At 38.4% G+C, this 21,757-nt stretch overlaps 1 protein-coding gene and 1 long non-coding RNA gene across 9 annotated transcripts in view; one reads left to right on the top strand and one right to left on the bottom strand.

Moving 5' to 3' along the window:
- The window catches only part of LOC145507617 (solute carrier family 71 member 2), a 130,657-nt gene that overhangs the window by 7,557 nt on the left and 101,343 nt on the right, over nt 1–21,757 (bottom strand). For 6 of the 8 annotated variants that reach the window (XR_014054978.1, XM_081494588.1, XM_081494610.1 and 3 more), the window contains 3 exons: nt 17,671–17,889; nt 16,635–16,748; nt 12,366–12,437 (listed from right to left, as the gene is read on the bottom strand). Coding sequence is in view for 7 of the 8 variants with exons in the window: in XM_081494588.1 (XP_081350714.1) it covers nt 12,366–12,437; nt 16,635–16,748; nt 17,671–17,889 (405 nt within the window). In the remaining variant the exon portion in view is untranslated. The remainder of the gene's footprint in view (nt 1–12,365; nt 12,438–16,634; nt 16,749–17,670; nt 17,890–21,757) is intronic. The other 2 variants (XM_081494599.1, XM_081494625.1) reach the window with 1 other exon arrangement.
- On the top strand, nt 17,248–19,232 carry LOC145507630 (uncharacterized). The gene is made up of 2 exons (XR_014054981.1): nt 17,248–17,446; nt 17,499–19,232. It is a non-coding gene; the product is annotated as an uncharacterized LOC145507630 (long non-coding RNA).

Raw genomic sequence — 21,757 nt, 5'->3', positions numbered from 1 at the left:
TGTGTATCTGGTGATCAAAGAAAGTCTGATGCTGTAAAGAACAATACTGCATAGGAACCTGGAATGTTATGTTTATGAGTCAAGTTGGACGTGGTCAAGCACAAGATGGAAGAGTGAAAATCGACATTTTAATTATCAGTAAACTAAAATGGACAGGAATGGGTGAATTTAATTCAGATGACCATTATATCTACTACTGTGGGCAAGAATCCCTTAGAAGAAATGGAGTAGCCCTCATAGTCAACAAACGAGTCCAAGACGCAGTACTTGTGTGCAATCATAAAAACAATAAAATGATCTCAGTTCATTTTCAAGGCAAACCATTCCAACATCACAGTAACCCAAGTCTATGCCCCAACCACTAATGCTGAAGAAGCTGGAGTCAAACAGTTCTCTGAAGACTTACAAGACCTTCTAGAAGTAACACCAAAAAGATATGTCCTTTTCATTATAGGGGACTGGAATGCAAAAGTAGGAAGTCAAGAGATATCTGGAGTAACAGGCAAGTTTGGCCTGGGAGTACAAAATGAAGCAGGTCAAAGGCTAACAGACTTTAGCCAAAAGAACGCACTGGTCATAACAAACACCCTCTTCCAACAATATAAGGGATGACTCCACACATGGATTTTACCATGTCAATACCGAAATCAGATTGATTATATTCTTTGCAGCCAAAGATGGAGAAGCTTTATACACTCAGCAAAAACAAGACCTGGAGCTGACTGTGGCTCAAATCATCATCTCCTTATTGTAAAATTCAGGCTTAAACTGAAGAAAGTAGGGAAAACCACTGAGCAATTCAGGTAAGATCTAAATCAAATCCCTTATGATTATACAATGAAGATGATGAATAGATTCAACAGATCTGATAGAGTGACTACAGAACTATGGATGGAGATTTGCAACATTGTATAGGAGTCAATGACCAAAACCATCTCAAAAGAAAAAGAAATGCAAGAAGGCAAAGTGGTTGTCTGAGAAGGCTTTACAAACAGCTGAGGAAAGGAGAGAAGTGAAAGGCAAGGGAGAAAGGGAGAAAGATAGAGATATACCCAATTGAATGCAGAAAATAGCAAGGAGAGATAAGAAGTCTTTGTCTCAGTACATCAGCAAATTTGGAAAACTGAGCAGTGGCCACAGGACTAGAAAAGGTCAGTTTTCATTTCAATCCCAAAGAAGAGCAATGTCAAATAATGTTCTAACTACCATACAATTACACTCATTTCACATGCTTGCAAGGTTATGCTTAAAATTCTTCAAGCGAGGCTTCAGCAGTCCATGTATCAAGAACTTCCAGATGTTCAAGCTGGGATCAGAAAAGGCAGAGGAATAAGAGATCAAATGGCCAATACCCGGTGAATCATAGAGAAAGCAAGGGACTTCCAGAAAAACATCTACTTCTGCTTCACTGACTATTCTAAAGCCTTTGATTGTGTGGAAAACAGCAAACTGTGGAAAATTCTTAAAGAGATGGGAATACCAGATCACCTTACCTGTCTCCCAAGAAACCTGTATGCAAGTCGAGAAGCAAAGTAAGAATCGGACGTGGAACAACTGACTGGTTCCAAATTGGGAAACGAGTACGTGAAGGCTGTATATTGTCACCTTGCTCATTTAATTTATATGCCAAGTATGTCATGAGAAATGCTGAGCTGGATGAATCACAAGCTGGAATCAAGACTTCTAGGAGAAATATCAACAACCTCAGATATGCAGATGATACCACTCTAATGCTAAGAAACCAAAGAGGGACTAAAGAGCCTCTTGATAAGAGTGAAAAAGTTGGCCTGAAACTCAACATTAAAAAAACTAAGATCAAGCCATCCAGTCCCATCACTTCACAGCAAATAAAAGGGGAAAAAGTGGAAACAGTGAGAGATTTTATTTTCTTGGGCTCCAAAATCACTGCAGTGACTGTAGCCATGAAATTAAAACACACTTGCTCCTTGGAAGGAAAGCTATGACAACCCTAGACAGCATATTAAAAAGCAGAGACATCACTTTGCTGTCAAAGGTCCGTATAGTCAATGCTATGGTTTTTCTGTAGTCATATACGGATGTAAGTTGTGTCATAAAGAAGGCTGGGCACTGAAGAATTGATGCTTTAGAAATGTGGTGCTGGAGAAAACTCTTCAGAGTCCCTTGGACTGCAAGGAGATCAAACCAGCCAATTCTAAAGGAAATCAACCCTGAATACTCACTGGAAGGACTGATGCTGAGGATGAAGCTCCAATAGTTTGGGCACTTGATGGGAAGAGCCAACTCACTGGAAAAGATCCAGATGCTGGGAAGATTGAAGGCAAAAGGAAAAGGGGGCTGCAGAGGATGAGATGGTTAGATAGCATCACTGACTCAATGGACATGAATTTGATCAAACTCTGAGAAATACTGGAGGACAGAGGAGCTGGCATGCTGCAGTCTATGGGGTCATAAAAAGTTGGACATGACTTAGCAACTGAACAACATAGCTATTTCAGGGAAACAGCCTCTCTGCAGTCCCATACAATATAGTGAATGTACCTAAGCGCATATCAATGAATTAACTTGAAGCACATATGCCCTGCTTTTGGTGGTCCTGTATTTAAAAAAGATGGGGAAACGTTTAATTGTTGTTGTTCAGTTGCCTAGTCATGTCAAACTCTTTGCAACCTCATGGACTGCAGCACACCAGCCTCCCTGTCCCTCACCATCTCCTAAAATTTGCCCAAGTTCATGTCCATTGCATCGGTGATGCCATCCAGCCATCTCATCCTCTAACGCCCTCTTTTACTTCTGCCCTCAATCTTTCCCAGCATGAGGGGCTTTTTCCAGTGAGTCTGCTGTGCACATCAGATAACCAAATACTGGAGTTTTGAGCTTCAGCACCAGTCCTTCTGAAGAGGATTCAGGGATGATTTCCCTTAAGATTGACTGGTTTGATTTCCTTGCTGTCCAAGGGACTCTCAGGAGTCTTTTCCAGCACCACAGTTTGAAAGCATCAGTTATTTGCTGCTCTGTCTTCTTTATGGTCTAGCTCTCACAACTGTACGTGATCACTGGGAAGACCATAGCCTTGACGATACGGACCTTTTCCAGCAGGGTGATGTCTCTGCTTTTCAACACACTGTCTAGGTTTGTCACCACTTTCTTTCCAAGAAGCAAACGTCTTCTGATTTCAAGGCTGCAGTCACCATCTGCAGTGATTTTAGAGCCCAGGAAGAGGAAATCTCTCACTACTTCCACCTTTTCCCCCTCTAATTGCCATGAAGTAATTACATATAATCCTAATGTACTGACTTACCACATTTCTTCAGTTTTGTGGATAGCAAAAATTGTAATATTTACAAATTTTCACTTCCACTATTTTTCAGTATTAAAATAATATTGAAACATTCTTCTGGTTAATTTCAGAATAGTAGAGAAAGACTATGGTTGGTGGTTGTAAAAACAAATTTATATGTGCCAAACCTATGTATTAGGGGTAACCACACATATTCTAAAAAGCACTAAAAATTTATATTAAATTCCAAAAGGAACAAGATGGTGGAGGAGTAGGTGGATGTGGCATACATCTCTCTCCACGGATACATCAGGAATATACCTTCAGACACAGAAGTACTTGCAGAACACAAGCTGAAAGCAGACAGGAGTACCTGACCAATGGAAAAGAATATATAGAACCACACAAAACTCAGTAGGATGAAGGAACTAGGGGGAAAAACAGGAGTGTCAGTAGGACCGGATCTGTCCTCGGCAGGTTGGGAACTGAAGTAGGGGTCCGATCCCCACATCAGGGCAATTGGCTGGGTCAGAGGAGAAACACTTAAGGCTGAGAGTGAGGCAGCTCATCTGTGGCAGCCTAAATGGAATGAGAATCCGACTGTCCTTACTGCAGCCACATATACCCTGGACAGGGACACAGGTCCCCTGGAAGGCGCAGCAACTGGGAGTTGGAGTTTAGGGATCGTGGAACAACCCCAGGGCAAGGGCTGCTGTTGACGGCAGAGACACAGGCTGAGGGGCCGTGAGGGAGGAGTGTGTGGTGGTAAATGCCTGTGGAGGAGAGCCAGGCAGCCATGGATGCAAGGTGATACTGGTGAGTTACGCCTAGAGGGTGGAGCCATCACCATAGCCCTCTCTCCCCACACGTCAGCACTGGCACAGAACAATCGAGAGGCTGGCCCATCAAGTGCCTGATGCACTGAACTACAGAGTAGGACCCAACCCAGTGTGCTCCTTTCAGTGACTGATGCACCAAACTATAGAGTAGGACCCCACCCAGGGGGCCCCTTGATGTGCTTGATGTGTAGAACAACAGAGAAGGACCCTAGGCAAGAGAGCCCTCTAAATGCATGAATGGATGCAGCTACAGAGAAATAATATCTAAAGAGGCCTTCGATCACCAGCTACCAGAGGCTCGAAAAAAGACTGTGATAGGGCCATAACTCCTGTGGCTGAGGCAGTCCATGTCCTTGCACATTTGGCGCTGCCAAGGTCCGCGGGACCTAAGCAGATGAGCCACCTTCACGCTCAACCCTCAACAGGCAGAGCTGCCACAGGAAAAAAAAAGTCTTGCATCTATGAACAGGGGATTGCTTTGGTTGTATCCAACTCTTTTTGACCCTGTGGACTGTGGCCTGCCAGGCTTCTCTGTCAGGGGGGTTCTCCAAGTGAGAATACTGGAGTGTATTGGCCTATACTGGTTGTCATACCCTTCTAGAACACTATATTCCTGCTGCCCTACACACCAGCTCCCCAAGTACTTGGTAATGTCAGAACCCCTAAGACTCAAGCAGCTGTAACATCTCCACACCTGGCCCTCACAGGGGCAAACCCAAGTCCTCCAGGGCAGCTTCAGGAGCAAACCCCAGTGGAAGACCCACATGCAGCGGTGGAAATAAAACCACAATTGAAACCCAGGGGGAAGAGTGGCTAAGGCAGAAGACCTAAAACCTTCCCACCAGCTGTATAAGCTGCAGACTAAATCCACATGATCAACTAGGCAGATTCTGTGCCTATGGAATAGAAAAAAGGTCATTGAGAGCTCCCACAAAAGAAAACGCACTAGTTTTGAAAGCTGTGAACATTTGAGCAAGAACACACAGAAGTAGGACCAAATGAGAGTCTGAGCTGCCCCACAGCAGGTTCAGAGACCAGAGCAATGTTGAGGGCATCTTGGAGAGGTGAGGTGAACTGTGACTCCCAGTGAGGGAAAGGACGCTGACAGCAGATATTCAATGAAGACATTTATTATTCCTATACTTTGATTAGCTCTGTAGTTTCTTTTGGATTCCCCCCCCCTCTTTTTTTTCCCTCCCTCTATTGTAGTTGTGAATTTTATTAGCACTATGAAATCTAATTAAGCTTTTGAGATTTTTCCAATCACACTTAATCACACTTTTTTATTGCTGTTATAAACCTCTGGGTCTACATTGGCCTTTTGCAGTTTTGTGGTGTTTTCTTTTTTTTTCTTCTTTTTTTCTGCTTTTTGTAATTAAAAAAAAATTTTTAAACCTATTATCTTTTCTACATTTATTCCTTTGTTTGCCTTTCCTACTGTTCTTTTCCCCTTGAACTTAATCTTTAATATATGTATAAATCTTTTTTATCTACCTCTGTTTAAATTTGCATTTCTGTTCTTTCTTTATCTCACCATATTTGTTAGTTTTGTTCTCATTTCTTTATTCCCCAGGTGGTACCTTGCTTTAGTTTTGTTGTCCAGTTTGTGCTTTAGTTAGTTTTGTTCTTAACTGGTAGATATCATTTTTGGTTTCCTTTGTTCATCAGGTCAATCTATTATACTTTATTTCTACTAGAATGTTTTTGATTTTGCTTATGCGTGTATATGTATATGTGTATATTCCATTATGTTAATTAATCTTTCCTTGATTTTGTAACTGGCATTTGTGCGGGGTTCATCTTTGGTTTATCATTTTTGGTATTTGTTCTAATACCATTTAGCACCATAAAAAAAACACCTATGGAATCTCTGTTCCTGGCCAGAGATCAAGCCCTGCGCCTTTGAAGTGGGAGCACTGACTCCAAGACCCTAGACTACCAGAGAACTCCTAACCCTAGGGAGCATCAAATAGTGAGAACTCCCAGAATGGAAACCACTTGAATACAAGGACCAGCATCACCCAACCACCAGTAGCATTCTGTGCAGGACGCCTGATCCAAACAACAAACAATACAAACCCAATCATCAGCAGACAGGATTACCACCTCACTCAGCCTTGCCCATCAGAAAAAAAAAAAAAAAAACAGTGCAAATTTCACCCTATACTAAGCTTAAACAAACCACTGGACGAACCTTAGGACGGCAGAAACCAAACCAAAGAAAGAATTCAACCTTGAAGCCTGGGCAAAGGAGACCTCAAACACAGTAAGTTAAAAAAAACAAAATGAAAAGGCAGAGAAATACTGCACAAATGAAGGAACCAACTAGAAACACAGAAGTCCAAATAAATGAAGAGGAAATAGGCAATCTACCTGAAAAAGAATTCAGAATAATGCTAGTAAAGATGATCAAAACCCTTGAAAACAGAATGGAGAAAATGCAAGAATCAATTAACAAAGACCTAGAAGAATTAAAGAATAAACATACAAACTACACAATTACTGAAATTAAAAACACTTTAGAAGGAATCAATAGCAGAACATCTGAAGAAGAAGGATGGATCAGTGAGCTGTAAGATAAAATGGTGGAAATAACTTCTGAAGAGCAGAATAAAGTAAAAAGAATGAAAAGAACTGAGGATAGTCGCAGAAACTTCTGGGACAATATCAAATGCACCAATATTCAAATTATGGGAGTCCTAGAAGAAGAGAAAAATAAATAAATGGGATGAGAAAATTTTTGAAGAGACTACAGTGGAAAATTTCCCCTACATGGAAAAGGAAATAGTCAATCCAATTCAAGAGGTGCAAAGAGTTCTATACAGGATAAACAAAGGAGAAACACACATAGACACATACTAATCAAACTAAAAATGATTAAACACAAGGAAAGAATATTAAAAGCAGCAAGGGAGAAGCAACAAGTAACAAAGAAGTAAAACCCCGTATGTTTTAACAGCTGATCTTTCAGCAGAAACTCTGCAGGCCAGAAGAGAATGGCAGGATATATTTAAAGTACTAAGAAGGAAAAATCTACAACCAAGATCACTCTATCTGGCAAGGATATCATTCAAAATTGATGGAGAAATCAAAAGCTTTTCAGACAAGTAAAAGTTAAGAGAATTCAGTACCACCAATCCAGTTTTACAACATACATTAAACATATACTTACATAGTCAGGAAATATAAGAGAAGAAAAGGATCCACAAAAACAAACCCCAAACAATTAAGAAAATGCCAATAGGAACATATATATTAACAATTACTTTAAAAGTAAATGGATTAAATACTCCAACCAAAAGACACAGACTGGCTGAATGGATATAAAAACAAGACCCAAATATATGCTGTCTACAAGAAACCCACTTCAGACCTAAAGACATATATAGACTGAAAGTGAGAGGATGGAAAAATATATTCCATGCAAATGTAAAAAAAAGAAAGCTGGAGTAGCAATCCTTGTATAAGACAAAGCAGTCCTTAAAGAATATTACAAGAGATAAGAAAAAACACTACAGATAGATTAAGGGATCAATCTAAGAGGAAGACATAACAATTGTAAATATCTATGCACCCAACATAGGAATACCTCAATACATAAGACAAACACAAACAGACAAAAAAGGAGAAACTGACAGTAACACAATAAAGTAGGAGACTTTAACACTCCACTTACACCAATGGACAGATCATCAAAACAGAAAATTAATAAGGAAACACAAGTCTTAAATGATACATTAGACGAGATGGACCTCACTGATATCTTCGGGACCTTCCATCCAAATGCAGAAGAATACACCTTCTTCTCAAGTGCACACAAAACATTCTCCAGGATAGACCACATCTTGGGTCACAAATCAAACCTCAGTATATTTAAGAAAACTGAAATCATATCAAGTGTCTTCTCTGACCACAATGCTATGAGACTAGATTTCAATTACATGAAAAATACTGTAAAAAACACAAACACATGGAGATTAAACAATACATTTCTAAATAAGCAACAGGTTACTAAAGAAATCAAAAGGGAAATCAAAACATTCATAGAAACAAACGACAATGAAAACATGACAACTCTAAACCTATGGGATGCAGCAAAAGCAGTTCTAAGAGCAAAGTTTATAGCAATACAATCCTACCTCAAGAAACAAAAACATCGTATAGACAACCTAACGTTACACCTAATACAACTGAACACGAACAAACAAACAAAAAATCCCCCAAAAATAGCAGAAGGAAAGAAATAATAAAGATCAGAGCAGAAGTAAATGAAAAAGAAATGAAAGAAACAACAGTAATGATTAATAAAACTTAAAGCTGGTTCTTTGAGAAGATAAACAAAGTTGACAAACCTTTAGCCAGACTCATCAAGAACTGAAGAGAGAAGAATCAAATCAACAAAATTAGAAATGAAAAAGGAGAGGTTACAACAGACAATGCAGAAATACAAAGGACTGTAAGAGACTATTATGAACAAATATATGGCAATAAAATGGATAACCTGGAAGAAATGGACAGATTCTTTGAAAAGTTCAATCTTCCAAGAATGAACCAGAAAGAAATTATGAACAACCCAATTACAAGCACTGAAATCAAAACTGTGATCAAAAATCTCCCAAAAAACAGAAGCCCAGGACCAGATGGCCTCACAGGTGAATTCCAGCAAATGTTAGAGAAGAGCTAATGCCTATCCTTCTAAAACTCTTTCAAAAAATTCCAGAAGAAGGAACACTTCCAAACTCATTCTTCGAGGCCACCATCACCCTGATACCAAAACCAGACAAAGACAACACACACAAAAAAAAACTACAGACCAATATCACTGATGAACATAGATGCAAAACTCCTGAAAAAAACTCTACCAAACAGAATTCAAGAACACATTAAAAAGCTCATACACCATGATCAAATTGGGTTTATTCCAGGGATGCAAGGATTCTTCAATATATGCAAATCAATCAATGTGATACACCATATTAACAAATTGAAAGATAAAAACCATATGATCATCTCAATAGATGTAGAAAAAGTCTTTGACAAAATTCAGCACTCATTTACGATTAAAACTCTTCTAAAAATGAGTACAGAAGGAACCTATCTCTACGATGAATGATTCTCAATGGTGAAAAACTGAAAGCATTCCCCGTAATATCAGGAACAAGAAAAGTGTGTCCATTCTCACCACTATTATTCATATTTTTTAAGCCTTAGGTACAGCAATCAGAGAAGAAAAAGGAATCAAAGAAATCCAGGTTGGAAAAGAAGAAGTAAAGCTCCCACTATTTGCAGATGACATCATAGTATACATAGGAAACCCTAAAGACACTATCAGAAAATTACTATAGCTAAATAGTGCATTTAGCAAAGTTGCAGGAAACAAAATCAATACAATAAAATCGCTTGTATTTGTATATACTAACAATGAAAAATCAGCAAGAGAAATAAAGGGATCATTCCCATTCACCATTGTAACAAAAAGAATAAAATATCGAGGAATAAACCTACCTAAGGAGACAAAAGAACTGTACACAGAAAACTATAAGACACTGATGAAAGAAATCAAAGATGACATAAACAGATGGAGAGATATTCTATGTTCCTGGATAAGCCAAATCAATATTGTAAAAATGACTATACTACCAAACGCAATCTACAGATTCAATGTAATCTCTATCCAATTACCAATGGTATTTTTCACAGAACTAGAACAAAAAATTTCACAATTCATATGGAAACACAAAAGACCCTGAATAGCTAAAGCAGTCTTGAGAAAGAAAAATGGAGCTGGAGGAATCCACATTCCTGTCTTCAGATTATACTACAAAGCCACAGTCATCAAGACAGTATGGTACTGGCACCAACACACACAAAGATAAGACCAATGGAACAAGATAGAAAGCCCAGAAATAATTCCATGCACCTGTGGGTACTTTATTTTTGACAAAGGAGGCAAGAATATACAATGAGGCAAAGACAGCCTTTTCAATAAGTGGTGCTGGAAAAACTGGACAGCTACATGTAAAAGAATGAAATTAGAATCCTAATGGCATCTGGTCCCATCACTTCATGGCAAATAGATGGGGAAACAGTGGAAACAGTGGCTGACTTTATTTTTTGGGGCTCCAAAATCACTGCAGATGGTGATCGCAGCCATGAAAGACTCTTGGAAGGAAAGTTATGACCAACCTAGACATCATCTTAAAAAGCAGAGACATTACCTTGTCAACAAAGGTCTATCTAGTCAAGGCTATGGTTTTTCCAGTAGTCATGTATGGATGTGAGAGTTGGACTATAAAGAAAGCTGAGCGGAGAAGAATTGATGCTTTTGAACTGTGGTGTTGGAGAAGAGTCTTGAGAGTCCCTTGGACTGCAAGGAGATCCAACCAGTCCATCCTAAAGGAGATCAGGCCTGGGTGTTCATTGGAAGGACTGATGTTGAAACTGAAATTCCAATACTTTGGCTACCTGATACGAAGAGAGGACTCATTTGAAAAGACCCTGATGCTGGGAAAGATTGAGGCCAGGAGGAGAAGGGGACGACAGAGGATGAGATGGTTGGATGGCATCACCAAATCAATGGACATGGGCTTGGGTAGACTCCAGGAGTTGGTGATGGACAGGGAGGCCTGGCGTGCTGCGGTTCATGGGGTCGCAAAGAGTCGGACACGACTGAGCGACTGAACTGAACTAACACCATACACAAAGATAAAATCTAAATGGATTAAAGACCTAAATGTAACACCAGAAACTATAAAACTCTTAGAGGAAAACATAGGCAGAACACTTGAGAACATAATCAAAGCAAGATCCTCTATGGCCCACCTCCTAGAGTAATGGAAATAAAAACAAAAGTAAACAAGTGGGACCTGACTATCTTAAAAGCTTTTGTACAGGAAAGGAAACTATATGAAAGGTGAAAAGACAAACTTCAGAATGTGAGAAAATAATAGCAAGTGAAACAACTGACAAAGGATTAATTTCCAAAATATACAAGCAGCTCATACAACTAAATACCAGAAAAACAAAAAACCCAATCAAAACGTGGGGAAAATACCTAAACAGACATTTCTCCAAAGACACACCAATCATTAACAAACACATTAAAAGATTCTCAGTATCTATCACTCATTGTTAGAGAAATGCAAATCAAAACTACAATGAGATATCACCTCACACAGGTCAGAATGGCCATCATCAAAAAGTCTAACAATAAATGCTGGAGAGGGTGTGGAGAAAAGGGAACCCTCTTGCACTGCTGATGTTAATGTAAAGAGACATATCCACAATGGAAGACGGTAGGAGTAAAAAACTAGGAATAAAACCACCATATGACTCAGCAATCCCACTCTTGGGCATATACCTTGAGAAAACCAAAACTGAAAAAAAAAACCCATGTACTCCAATGTTCACTGCAGCACTATTTACAACAGCTAGAACATGGAAACAACCTAGACGTTCATCAACAAAGGAATGGATAAAGAAGTTATGATGCATATACATAATGAAATATTATCCAGCCATAAAAAAGCAATGTATTTGAGTCAGTTCTAATGAGATGGATGAACCTAGAGCCTATTATACAGAGTGAGGTAAGTCAGAATGAGAAAGATAAATATTGTACACTAACGCACATATATAGAATATATAAAGATGGTACCAAAGAATTAATTTAGAGGGCAGAGAAGAAGAAACAGACATAGAGAATAGACTTATGGACATAGGGAGAGGGCTGTAGAGGGTGAGATGTAGGGAGACAGTAACATGGAAACTTACATTACCATATGTAACATAGATAGCCAATGGGAATTTGCTGTATGTCTCAGGGAAATCAAACAGGGTCTCTGCATCAACTAGAAGGGTGGGATGGGGAGGGAGATGGGAGTGAGGTTTAAGAGGGAAGGAACATATGTATACCTGTGGCTGATTCATGTTGATGTTTGACAGAAAACAATAAAATTCTGTAAAGCAATTATCCTTTAATTAAAAATTAATTTTTAAATATTTACATTAAATTCCTCCTAAGTCACAACCTCCAGATTTTATTAAGAAGAGAAAAATTCTATGATCTGTATCCACATGTGGGTATGACATTGTTCATAGCTATATAACATGCTACCATGGCAGGGAAGGAGCAGTACTGATGTAGGGGTGCAAGAGATCTTCATGAATATTTCTTTGCAGCTTCCTGTGAATCTGTAGTTATTTCAGATTAAAAATGTTAAAAAAAACCCCAAAAAAGTGGGGTGGATGGGTAAAATAATACTCACCTGAGCCACAATAGACAGAATTCCTACCATAGCTATGAAAGCTGCAATTTTAACAGATCCAAATCCTATGACCTGTGAAAATGAACACATTTTGCAATATAGACATTATATAAATAATAAGAAATGTTATGTTCCATTAAAGCTATAGAATAAAATCGTTGATGAAAGTTCATGAAACCTTGACATTGGAAATTTAGGCAGTGCTGAAAGTTAAACCTATTTAACCAATTAATATAGCTAAATCTGTCATAAGGAATCACTGTAAGCAGGCACAACTGAATATAACTAAGATTAACTACTAGCATAATATTTTCTATTACAGGTCTCCCTACTGTTTTCATATGCTTTCCCCCCTACAATCCACCAAGAGCTATGTAACATTATCCACTACTAGGAAAAAAAATGAAGAAAAGAAAAATTTGCTTTTTGATGCTGTCAACATAGAATATGTTCACTTGGAAAGTTAAGTGGCTCTCAACTTTGGCTGCACAATAAAATCATGTGGGCAACAGAGAAAGGGAGAGGGGAGAAAAGAGATGCTGGAACTCACTTGATATCAATTAAATCAGATTCTCTGGGCCCAGACACAGGTATGTTTTAAAAAGCTCCCATGGTTATTCCAATGAGCAGCCAAAGTTAGCTAGCAATGATTTCTAAGCCTCTTCATTTTAACAGCACCTATGAAATGCCTGAAACTTTTAAGTTTTAAACATCAAGTTTTTAAAGTTAGTTTGCCATCTATTGAAACTTTATAAAATCCAGAAAAAAACTTTAAAAATGATTGTAAATAATCTTCACACTTCATAAATGATTATCTTGCTTCAAATCACACAATTAGCTAATGAAAGAGAGCTAGAATTTCTGGTTCCCAAACCAGTGTTGCTGACATTAACACTATTCTATTACTCTCCAATCGAATGCAATTTAAAAAATTGGAATCTATGGTGGTGGTGGTTTAGTTGCTAAGTCATGTTGACTTTGGCAACCCCATGGACTGTAGCCCACCAGGCTCCTCTGTCCATGGGACTTCCCAGGCAAGAATACCGGAGTGGGTTGCCATTTCCTTCTCTAGGGGATCTTCCCAACTCAGGATAGAACCCACATCTCCTACACTGCAGACAGAGTCCTTACTGTTGAGCCACCAGAGAAGCCCATATATATATTTTTTAATTGAAGTACAGTTGATTTACAATGTTGTGCTAACTTGTGCTATATAGCAAAGTGACTCAGTTATACATACTATACATTCCTTCTTATATTCTTTTCCCAGGACACTGAATATACAGTGTGCTATATACACTGTGCTATACAGTAGGACTTTGTTATCCATTCATTCTATATGTAATAGTTTATATCTAACCCCAAAAACCTAGCCCATCCCCCCTCACTCCCCCAATAAATATATTTCTAAAGCAGCTTTATTGAGGTAGAATTAAAAATACCATACAATCCACTCATTACAAGTGCACAATTCAATTCAATGGTTTTAGTATTGATATGGGTTTCCCTGGTAGCTCATATGGTAAAGAATCTGCCTGCAATGTGGGAGACCTGGGTTCGATCCCTGGGTTGGGAAGAACCCCTGGAGGAGTGCACAGCAACCCACTCCAGTATTCTTACCTGCAGAATCCCCATGGACAGAGGAGCCTGGTGGGCTACAGTCCACGGGGTACCAAAGAGTCGGACATAACTAAGCAACTAAGCACAGTACAGTATTGATACAGAGTTGGGCAATTATTACCATGATCAATTTTAGAAGATCTCATCACTCTTCAAAGAAACATGGTACCCCATTAGGAGTCCCATTCCCACAACCTACCCCACCACCTAGTCAGTCATCTACCTCCTGTCTCTCTGTATTTATTTATTCAGAGCATTTCATACAAACGGAATCATACTATACATGGTTCTGGCTTCTTTCACTCAGCATGTTTTCAAAGTTCACCCATGTTGTAGCATGTATCAGTGCTTCATTGCTTTTTATTGTTTAAAAAAATATCTGTACATTGCATTGTACAGATGTATTATGTTTGTTGATCCATTTCATCAGTTTATAGGCAGATAGGCTGTTTCTACTTTGCTTCTACTTTTTGGCTATATGAATAATAATTTGTGTTAAGAGTTTTTGTACAGATATGTGTTTTCAATTCTCTTGGCTATATACCTAGAAATAGTTTTGCTGGGAACCCTATGCTGGACACTTTGAGGAACCACCAGGCTCTTTTCCACAGTAGCTACCCCATTTTATATTCCCACCAGCATGTATGAGGGTTGCCATTTCTCCATATCCTAGGATGTTATTGTTGTTGTTTTATTACAGCTTTCCCAGAGGGTGTGTTTGATTTCCTTGATGGGTAATGATGTTAGCCATCTTCTCATGTGCTTATTGGCCATTTGTATATTTTCCTTGAAAAAATATGTATTCAAAATCTTTTGCCTACTTTTTTAGTTGAGTTATATGTCTTTTTATTGTTGAATAAAGTTTTAAATATATACTGGATATAAGTTCCTTATCAAATAGATGATTCATAAGTAAACACAATTTAAACTAAAAATATATGTGTGTGTTAATTATATGTGAGCTCTAAAAAGTGAGCATAAATACAGAATAACAGAATTATTCTGATTTGTTGTAACTGTTGTTGTTGACGGTGATATCTATAGGAAAAATGGATAGAAAAGAAAATATTCACTGTTGTTAACTATACAAGTAAAGAAAGGAGACTTTTTTTACTTTCTTCCTCGAGCTTTCCCATTTTTCCTACATTATTTTCCACATTAAATGTACATTTAATGATGCATATGTAATTTTCTACATTTAACACCTGGGCTTCCCAAGGGGCACTAGTAGTAAAGAATCCACCTGCTAGTGTGGGAGATGCAAGAGACATGGGTTTGATCCTTGGGTCAGGAAGATTCCCTGGAGTTAGGAAAAACCCCACTCCAGTATTCTTGCCTGGAAAATTCCACGGGCAGAGAGCCTGGCAGGTTACAGTCCATGGGGCCACAAAGAGTTGGACACAACTGACTGACTGAGCATGTGTGCACACACACATATATTAAACACAATATCTCACTACTTTTCCCTCTAAATCTCCAGCATCCTCCAACCATAAATGAGTAAAACAAAAAAAGAACTGCTTGAAAAAATGGCTTTACTTAAATGTGCTACCATATAAAATATTATAGTCTCACACTCTCAGGAAAACTATGTGTGGCAAACTTAACAAATTTTATTTGAAATATCTCTAAAAATAGAGGAGTTTATATTGGGGGAGGCTTGATATGACCAAGTGGAGTAAACCATTAGGAGAAAGACTTCCAGTGAAATCAGTGAAAGACCAAGGCAGGATTGCAATGAAAGGCAGTTCAGATCTCAGCAATCCCAGAGACCTGAAACAGCAGTAGCAAAAGCAAACTTTTTTTTACTGCCTTAAGTCAATTGCCTTTTGGGGGGAAATGTGAAGCATAAACTTTTAAAGGGAGAAAAATCAGAAGACAAAAAAGATTACTTTGGTCATTATTTGTCACCTACCTTGAAGTCTACAGTGGTGCTTTTTTGTTTTTGTTTTTAGTGGGGAATGTGTGTGTCAGGGGCAGGAGGGGGTGGTTTGCAACATGTGGGATTTTACTTCCCCAACCAGGGACCGAACCTACATCTGCATTGGAAGCATGGAATGTTAACCACTGGACTGCCAGCAAAGTCCCTATAGTGGCCTAATGTAGATGGCTAAGCAAACTGGATGTGATCAGACCCAGGGGTTAACAGTACTTCTGAAATAAATTTTACCTCTCTGCAATTTAATGAGTATTATTAAAGATTTAATAAATTCTGTTTCTCCTAATTCTTTGTGTAATTCTCATAATTCTCAAGGAAATTTTTCCCACAGTAAACATTTTATTTTAAAAAATTATTGCACTAGAGGTCTTCTGACTACTAATTATATGTCAGCACCTACATTTACAACTAGAAGTAAGTTAACGCATTTTTTCCTCTTACAGCGCTGTGTGCTTAGCCGCTCAGTCATGTCCGACTCTTTGCACTCCATGGACTGTAGCCCACCAGGCTCCTCTGTCCATGGGGATTCTCTAGGCACGAATACTGGAGTGGGTTCCCATGCTCTCCTCAGGGGATCTTCCCAACCCAGGACCTGAACCGAGGTCTTCTGCATAGCAGGCAGATTCTTACCAGCTGAGGTACCTGGGATTTTTCCATAAAACACTTCAAAACAGATTCCAATCTCTGATTTTCTGGCATTCCTTACTCACCTGCCTGAGATAGAGAAAAAAACTGGAATACTGTCCAGCTTCAGGAAGGTATGAAAGAAAAACAGTGATGCAGATTAGTAAAATGGTAGAATCTTTTCCAACTTTCTTCAATGACTAGAAATAAGCAGAAACAGAAACATGAAAAGCAAATAGATACTGATGTCACTGATATTCTGGGATATCAGCTTCACTGTTTTTTGATTTCTTAAGGTGGTAACAAAAGATGAATGGATTAAAAAAGGAAGTGAGCCTTCACATTAAATCTATTACCACCTCTCTAAGGACGTTACAAGTCCTAATTTCAGAGGTGCATATTTCAAATATTACAGTCTTTTCTCTTTTTTAAAAAAACATTTTTGCTCATCTTTGTTAACAATACTGGTTCACATGCTGAAACAGACCCTGAACATACTATGAACAGACTGAAAAATAAAAAAACAAAAACACACTGCTCCAGAACCTTTTAAGAAAATCTCATCTCTTTTCACTCATAATACAACTCCTCTAAAGCCACAAACATTACAGGGTTTTCATTGCACATAAATTTATTATTTAAAATGTTAATAATAAATTTGCCCACACAATTGGCAGAAAAATAAATGTGCTCCAGGCATGGGGTCAGTGACAAGATTCTCTGACTAGTAACAACTTTTTCAGTATTATACCTTTGTCCAAAATCCTTACACCCTTTTCTGCACAGGTTGTTAGAGTAGACCAAAACGTGCATCTCTTGTCTCTTATGGTAACTACATACTTAAGACATTTCTTACCTCTTATGGTAACTACATACTTCAGTTCAGTCACTCAGTCATGTCCGACTCTCAAGAATTATCAATTTTATATATTCTTTGGTGTACAGTTCAGCTCTGTCCCTTATTTGCAATTAAATTTTTTCTATTTTTACTAGAGAAAAAAATAAACCAGCAACTGCTAGGATGCTTGAATCTGCAGAAATGCACTTTTGCAGAAATGCACTTTTATTTGCATGGTTTAGAAAGATATTCAGGAAAGTAAGTGTTTTCATGTTTTTATTTACCGCAAAAGGGTCTGCTTGTTTCCAAGAAATCCGGGCTCCCCAGGAAAGAGGTCTCATTTTCTCTGGCAAAGATTCCGGAACAGCCAATAAGATGAAGCAGATGTCTAGAAGAGCTACCACTGTGGCTACTAGCACAACAAGGCTGTCTCCATAACTTGCAGAAAGGTATGCACCAATGGCTGGGCTGCTGACCAGGCTGGCTGCAAACGTGGCTGAGACCTATGGAGAAAGGACACTCTCACCCAGGGTTGCATCCAGAGCAGATGCACACTCACATTCCTGTTTCTAACCAGGGTCCCACAGGTGCATATCTAAAACCATCCTTCTCTAACTTTAAAGACAAAAGGATTGTATTGCACACAACTTTTAAGAATGAAAAGTAATTTTCTTTTAAGAATCTGCTCACAAGTTATTAACTAATTTGAATAACTTTCTAATTCTTGTAGCTTTCTAAGAGTTACTCTAGAAAGCTATAGGAATAAAAAAAATATGATTTATTTAGAAATAAAAACTGTAAAACCTTCCCCACAAACAATCCATACATACTTTAATCTTCTGTAATTAGGGAACAGGGATATAGAGAGAAAGGAACAAAAGAAGTTTTTGCAGGGTTGATAACAAAATCTACAAATTACTCAGAAACTAGGCTTGATTTCATCTTCCAAAACTGTGCAGGGTTTCACCATTTCATTAGCACTAACTGGAGGTGGAAATCCCTGGCAGTCTTAGAAAAAGGTATATAACAACAACAAAAATCCAAAAACGTTTGTTGAGGGAGACCTCAAACGCTTTTTAATTAGAGGAATCCCTGGGCTAGGAGTTTCTGTCATGCTGTCACCCACAACGTCCTAATACCAAAGACCACTGAGTTAACTGATCACACTTACAACTTGAATCTGTGTGAAGCTTCTTCACATTGCTTCCCTATAAGCATGTAGAAGGCTCTCTTTATTTTGAAATGTAGTCTGAATGTTCAGAAGCTTAAGTGGACAGCCTCCAAATTATAACCAGACTGAGTGTGAAAAGCACATTTATAAGCTGGTCATCTAAACTTCCAATGGATTTTAATAGGAACTACAGAAATCATTCACTATGACTAAAATTATAACTCCTGGGTAACCAATGATATTCTTCCTTCATCCATAATCCCAAAGTGACTGTAAAAATACAATGTATTGGAAATTAGTATTATACCAAAATTATAAAAGCCTAAAGTTAAAAAATTTCTGGGGGAAAAAAAGGAAGTACATAGAATTCCAATTTGAGGAATAGGAATTCCCTGGATCAATAATTATTGAGTATTTATATGTGCTAGAAAAATAGGAAAACAGAGGTCCTGCCCTTAATTACATAGCATTCCAAGTGTAAAGAACTAAAGATCACGGAGCATACAAATATCTCATTATTTGTCAAAAAGACATTTTTAATTCTGTCATCATAATTCTATTCTGTATCTGTAAGGTAGCTTGCAAGCTTTTTTTCCTTTTCTTTTTTCAGGTTTGTCATCTCAACATCTAACACATAGAGTTAAATGTAAAGGTTAGTCATTGGCCAAACCCTGAGTCCTATGACCCAGTCTGGGCAGCCTTATGGCCTGGAGGGCATACTTCAGCAGGGCGCTCCTCTAACTAACTTCTCTCAACATACCTATGAACAGTCATTATTATAACTGGCATTTTACAGATGAAGAACTGAGCTAGAAATAGGGAAACTAAGTCATGATCACTTTGGTTCCATAACTCTCTCTGAAATCCTTCCTTAAATACTACTGCTTAGCACAACAGCTTTGTGAGGGATTTTCCTGATGAAGCCAAAAGAACAAAAATCGATTAAAACTGAAGAGGAATGAGTGTTTCCTGCAATGTTGAGAAAAGCTTCCCAAGTGTGATAAATGAGGCTCCTGCACCCCTCAACTCCGCTGAACAACCTCAAAAGCCCACCTTGAACATCCTGCCTTCTTTGAAGCATTCCTATCTGTTTCTCCCTCTGTCCTCCTCCACAGCACTCAGGAGATGCCCCTGTTTTAGGACATGACATGAGAAACATTCAGGGGAGGAGGAAAGAAGGAAAGAAGAAGAAAGTAGTAGCTAGAGGGCAAGTGGCTTGGAGAAGTTTCTAAACTTCTGACGTCTAAAGTCAATAAACCAAAAATGACTGTAGTGTTTTGTGGAACAACAGTGAACTGGCATATATGTCCATCACTGATCCATACAATTATTCACTCAGTCAACACCGAATGACTGCTACTGTCTTCCAGGAAGTGGAATTAACAGAAAGAATAAGACTCAGGAGAGAAGTAACCTGAGTGTTTGGCATTCAGTCCCTCTCCAATCATTCAACAATCCAGCCAGGTTATCTTTCTTCTTCCATCTTCTTACTATAACATTTCAAACATAGGAGAGTTGCAAGAAGAACAAAATGTACACTAAAGGGGAGCAAAATAAGCTACCCCAAAATGTGCCACTTTGGCATGTGGACTGTTTCAAGCAGAAGGCAATCATGACCGAGGAGACTCAGGCAAAGCTTTTTACCTTTCCCATAAGAGCCTACTGCAGTCCATAGGGTCTAAGAGTCAGACATGACTGAGTAACTGAACTTAACTGACAACACCTGAAAGAACTTAGGTAGGAGGCCTATACCAAGAAATACTGGTAAATACTAAAGATAACTTTTTACATTAGATACTAAAGATAAGTTTTTATATTATAAAGATAATACTCTGATAAAGATACTAAATACTAAAGATAATTTTTTATATTAGAAAGACTTACCTACATGTAATTTGATTTGCTCTCCTCATCTTCCTGTGAATTATCTTCCTTCCCTTTGAAGTCCCAGACCCCTATAGTCTTTCTCCTCAGCTCAGGATGGTATATAAGCCTCAACCGCTGACAGTCCTCGAGTCTCTCACATCTTTGTGAGACTCCCACACATATGAAATTAAATTTGTTTTTCTCTTATTAATCTGTCTTTGGTTTTAGCTGCTAAGTCGTGTCTGACTCTTGCAACCCCATGGACTGTAGCCCACCAGGATCCTCAGGATTCCCCAGGTAATAATACTGGAGTGGGTTGCCATTTTCTTCTCTAGGTTCTCCCTAACTTTTTGTCAATTGAATTATTTTGCTCACTCTTCCCTTGTGGCTCAGCTGGTAAAGAATTTGCCTGCAATGCGGGAGAACTGGGTTTGATCCCTGGGTTGGGAAGATCCCCTGGAGAAGGGAAAGGTTACCCCACTCCAGTATTCTGGCCTGGAGAATTCAATGGACTGTATAGTCCAAGGGGTCGCAAAGAGTTAGACACAACTGAGCGACTTTCACTCCGTTAACTCAAAGAACCTAAAAGGGAAGAAGGGAAAACTTTCCCAGTTCATACCTGCATACCCTAAGAGGTTCACACATTGAACACATGCCCATAAATGCTCACCTGTCATTTTTCCCCCTTGAACCACTTAAGTATTTCTCAGAGGTGTGACACTCTGACCTAAATGGCTGCCATCATTTATAGGTCTTTCTTCTCCTACATAATCACAATGCCAATATCTTGGCATTAGAAAATTAGAAGCGACTTTCTAATTTCAATTATCCCAAAAAGGTCTCCTATAACTTTTGTTATTAACTCAACAATTACTTCCTGAATGAATGTAGTCCTTTTTCTGTAGTACTACATTCCAAAGAAGCGTCTGAGTCATACAACCTGCAATACAGTGACAATGAATTAACATAACTGAGGTTCTATCACCTCTCCAATTCTAATTAGGTGCACAGAGATCTATGATTGTAGCAACTGTTTACTGTTTATGGTTCCTCAAGAGATCAGCTAACAAGAAACAAATCAAACCAAATTTTAAAAAACTTTGCAAGTGACAACTCACATATCCTGCCGATCTTCCAACACTAAAACCAAAGGATAAATCAGTAGCATCCCTATCTTGATATTTTTAGTTTCTCACAAGTCTCCTTTTTTATTTCAACTGTTTTGGATTTTCTTTACATAATTAACACTATTTTAATAAAAGCTCACTTTCTAATAAATTTTTAGTAGAATGTTTATTATTTCTCTGGTTAAAAAACATAAGCTATTATCTTAC

This window comes from Giraffa tippelskirchi, chromosome 1, assembly GCF_054371585.1.
Source record: "Giraffa tippelskirchi isolate mGirTip1 chromosome 1, T2T-mGirTip1v1.2.pri, whole genome shotgun sequence".
Lineage (NCBI taxonomy): Eukaryota > Metazoa > Chordata > Mammalia > Artiodactyla > Giraffidae > Giraffa > Giraffa tippelskirchi.
The sequence above is the reverse complement of the archived record's forward strand: the minus strand, read 5'-3'. Positions and strand labels throughout refer to the sequence as shown.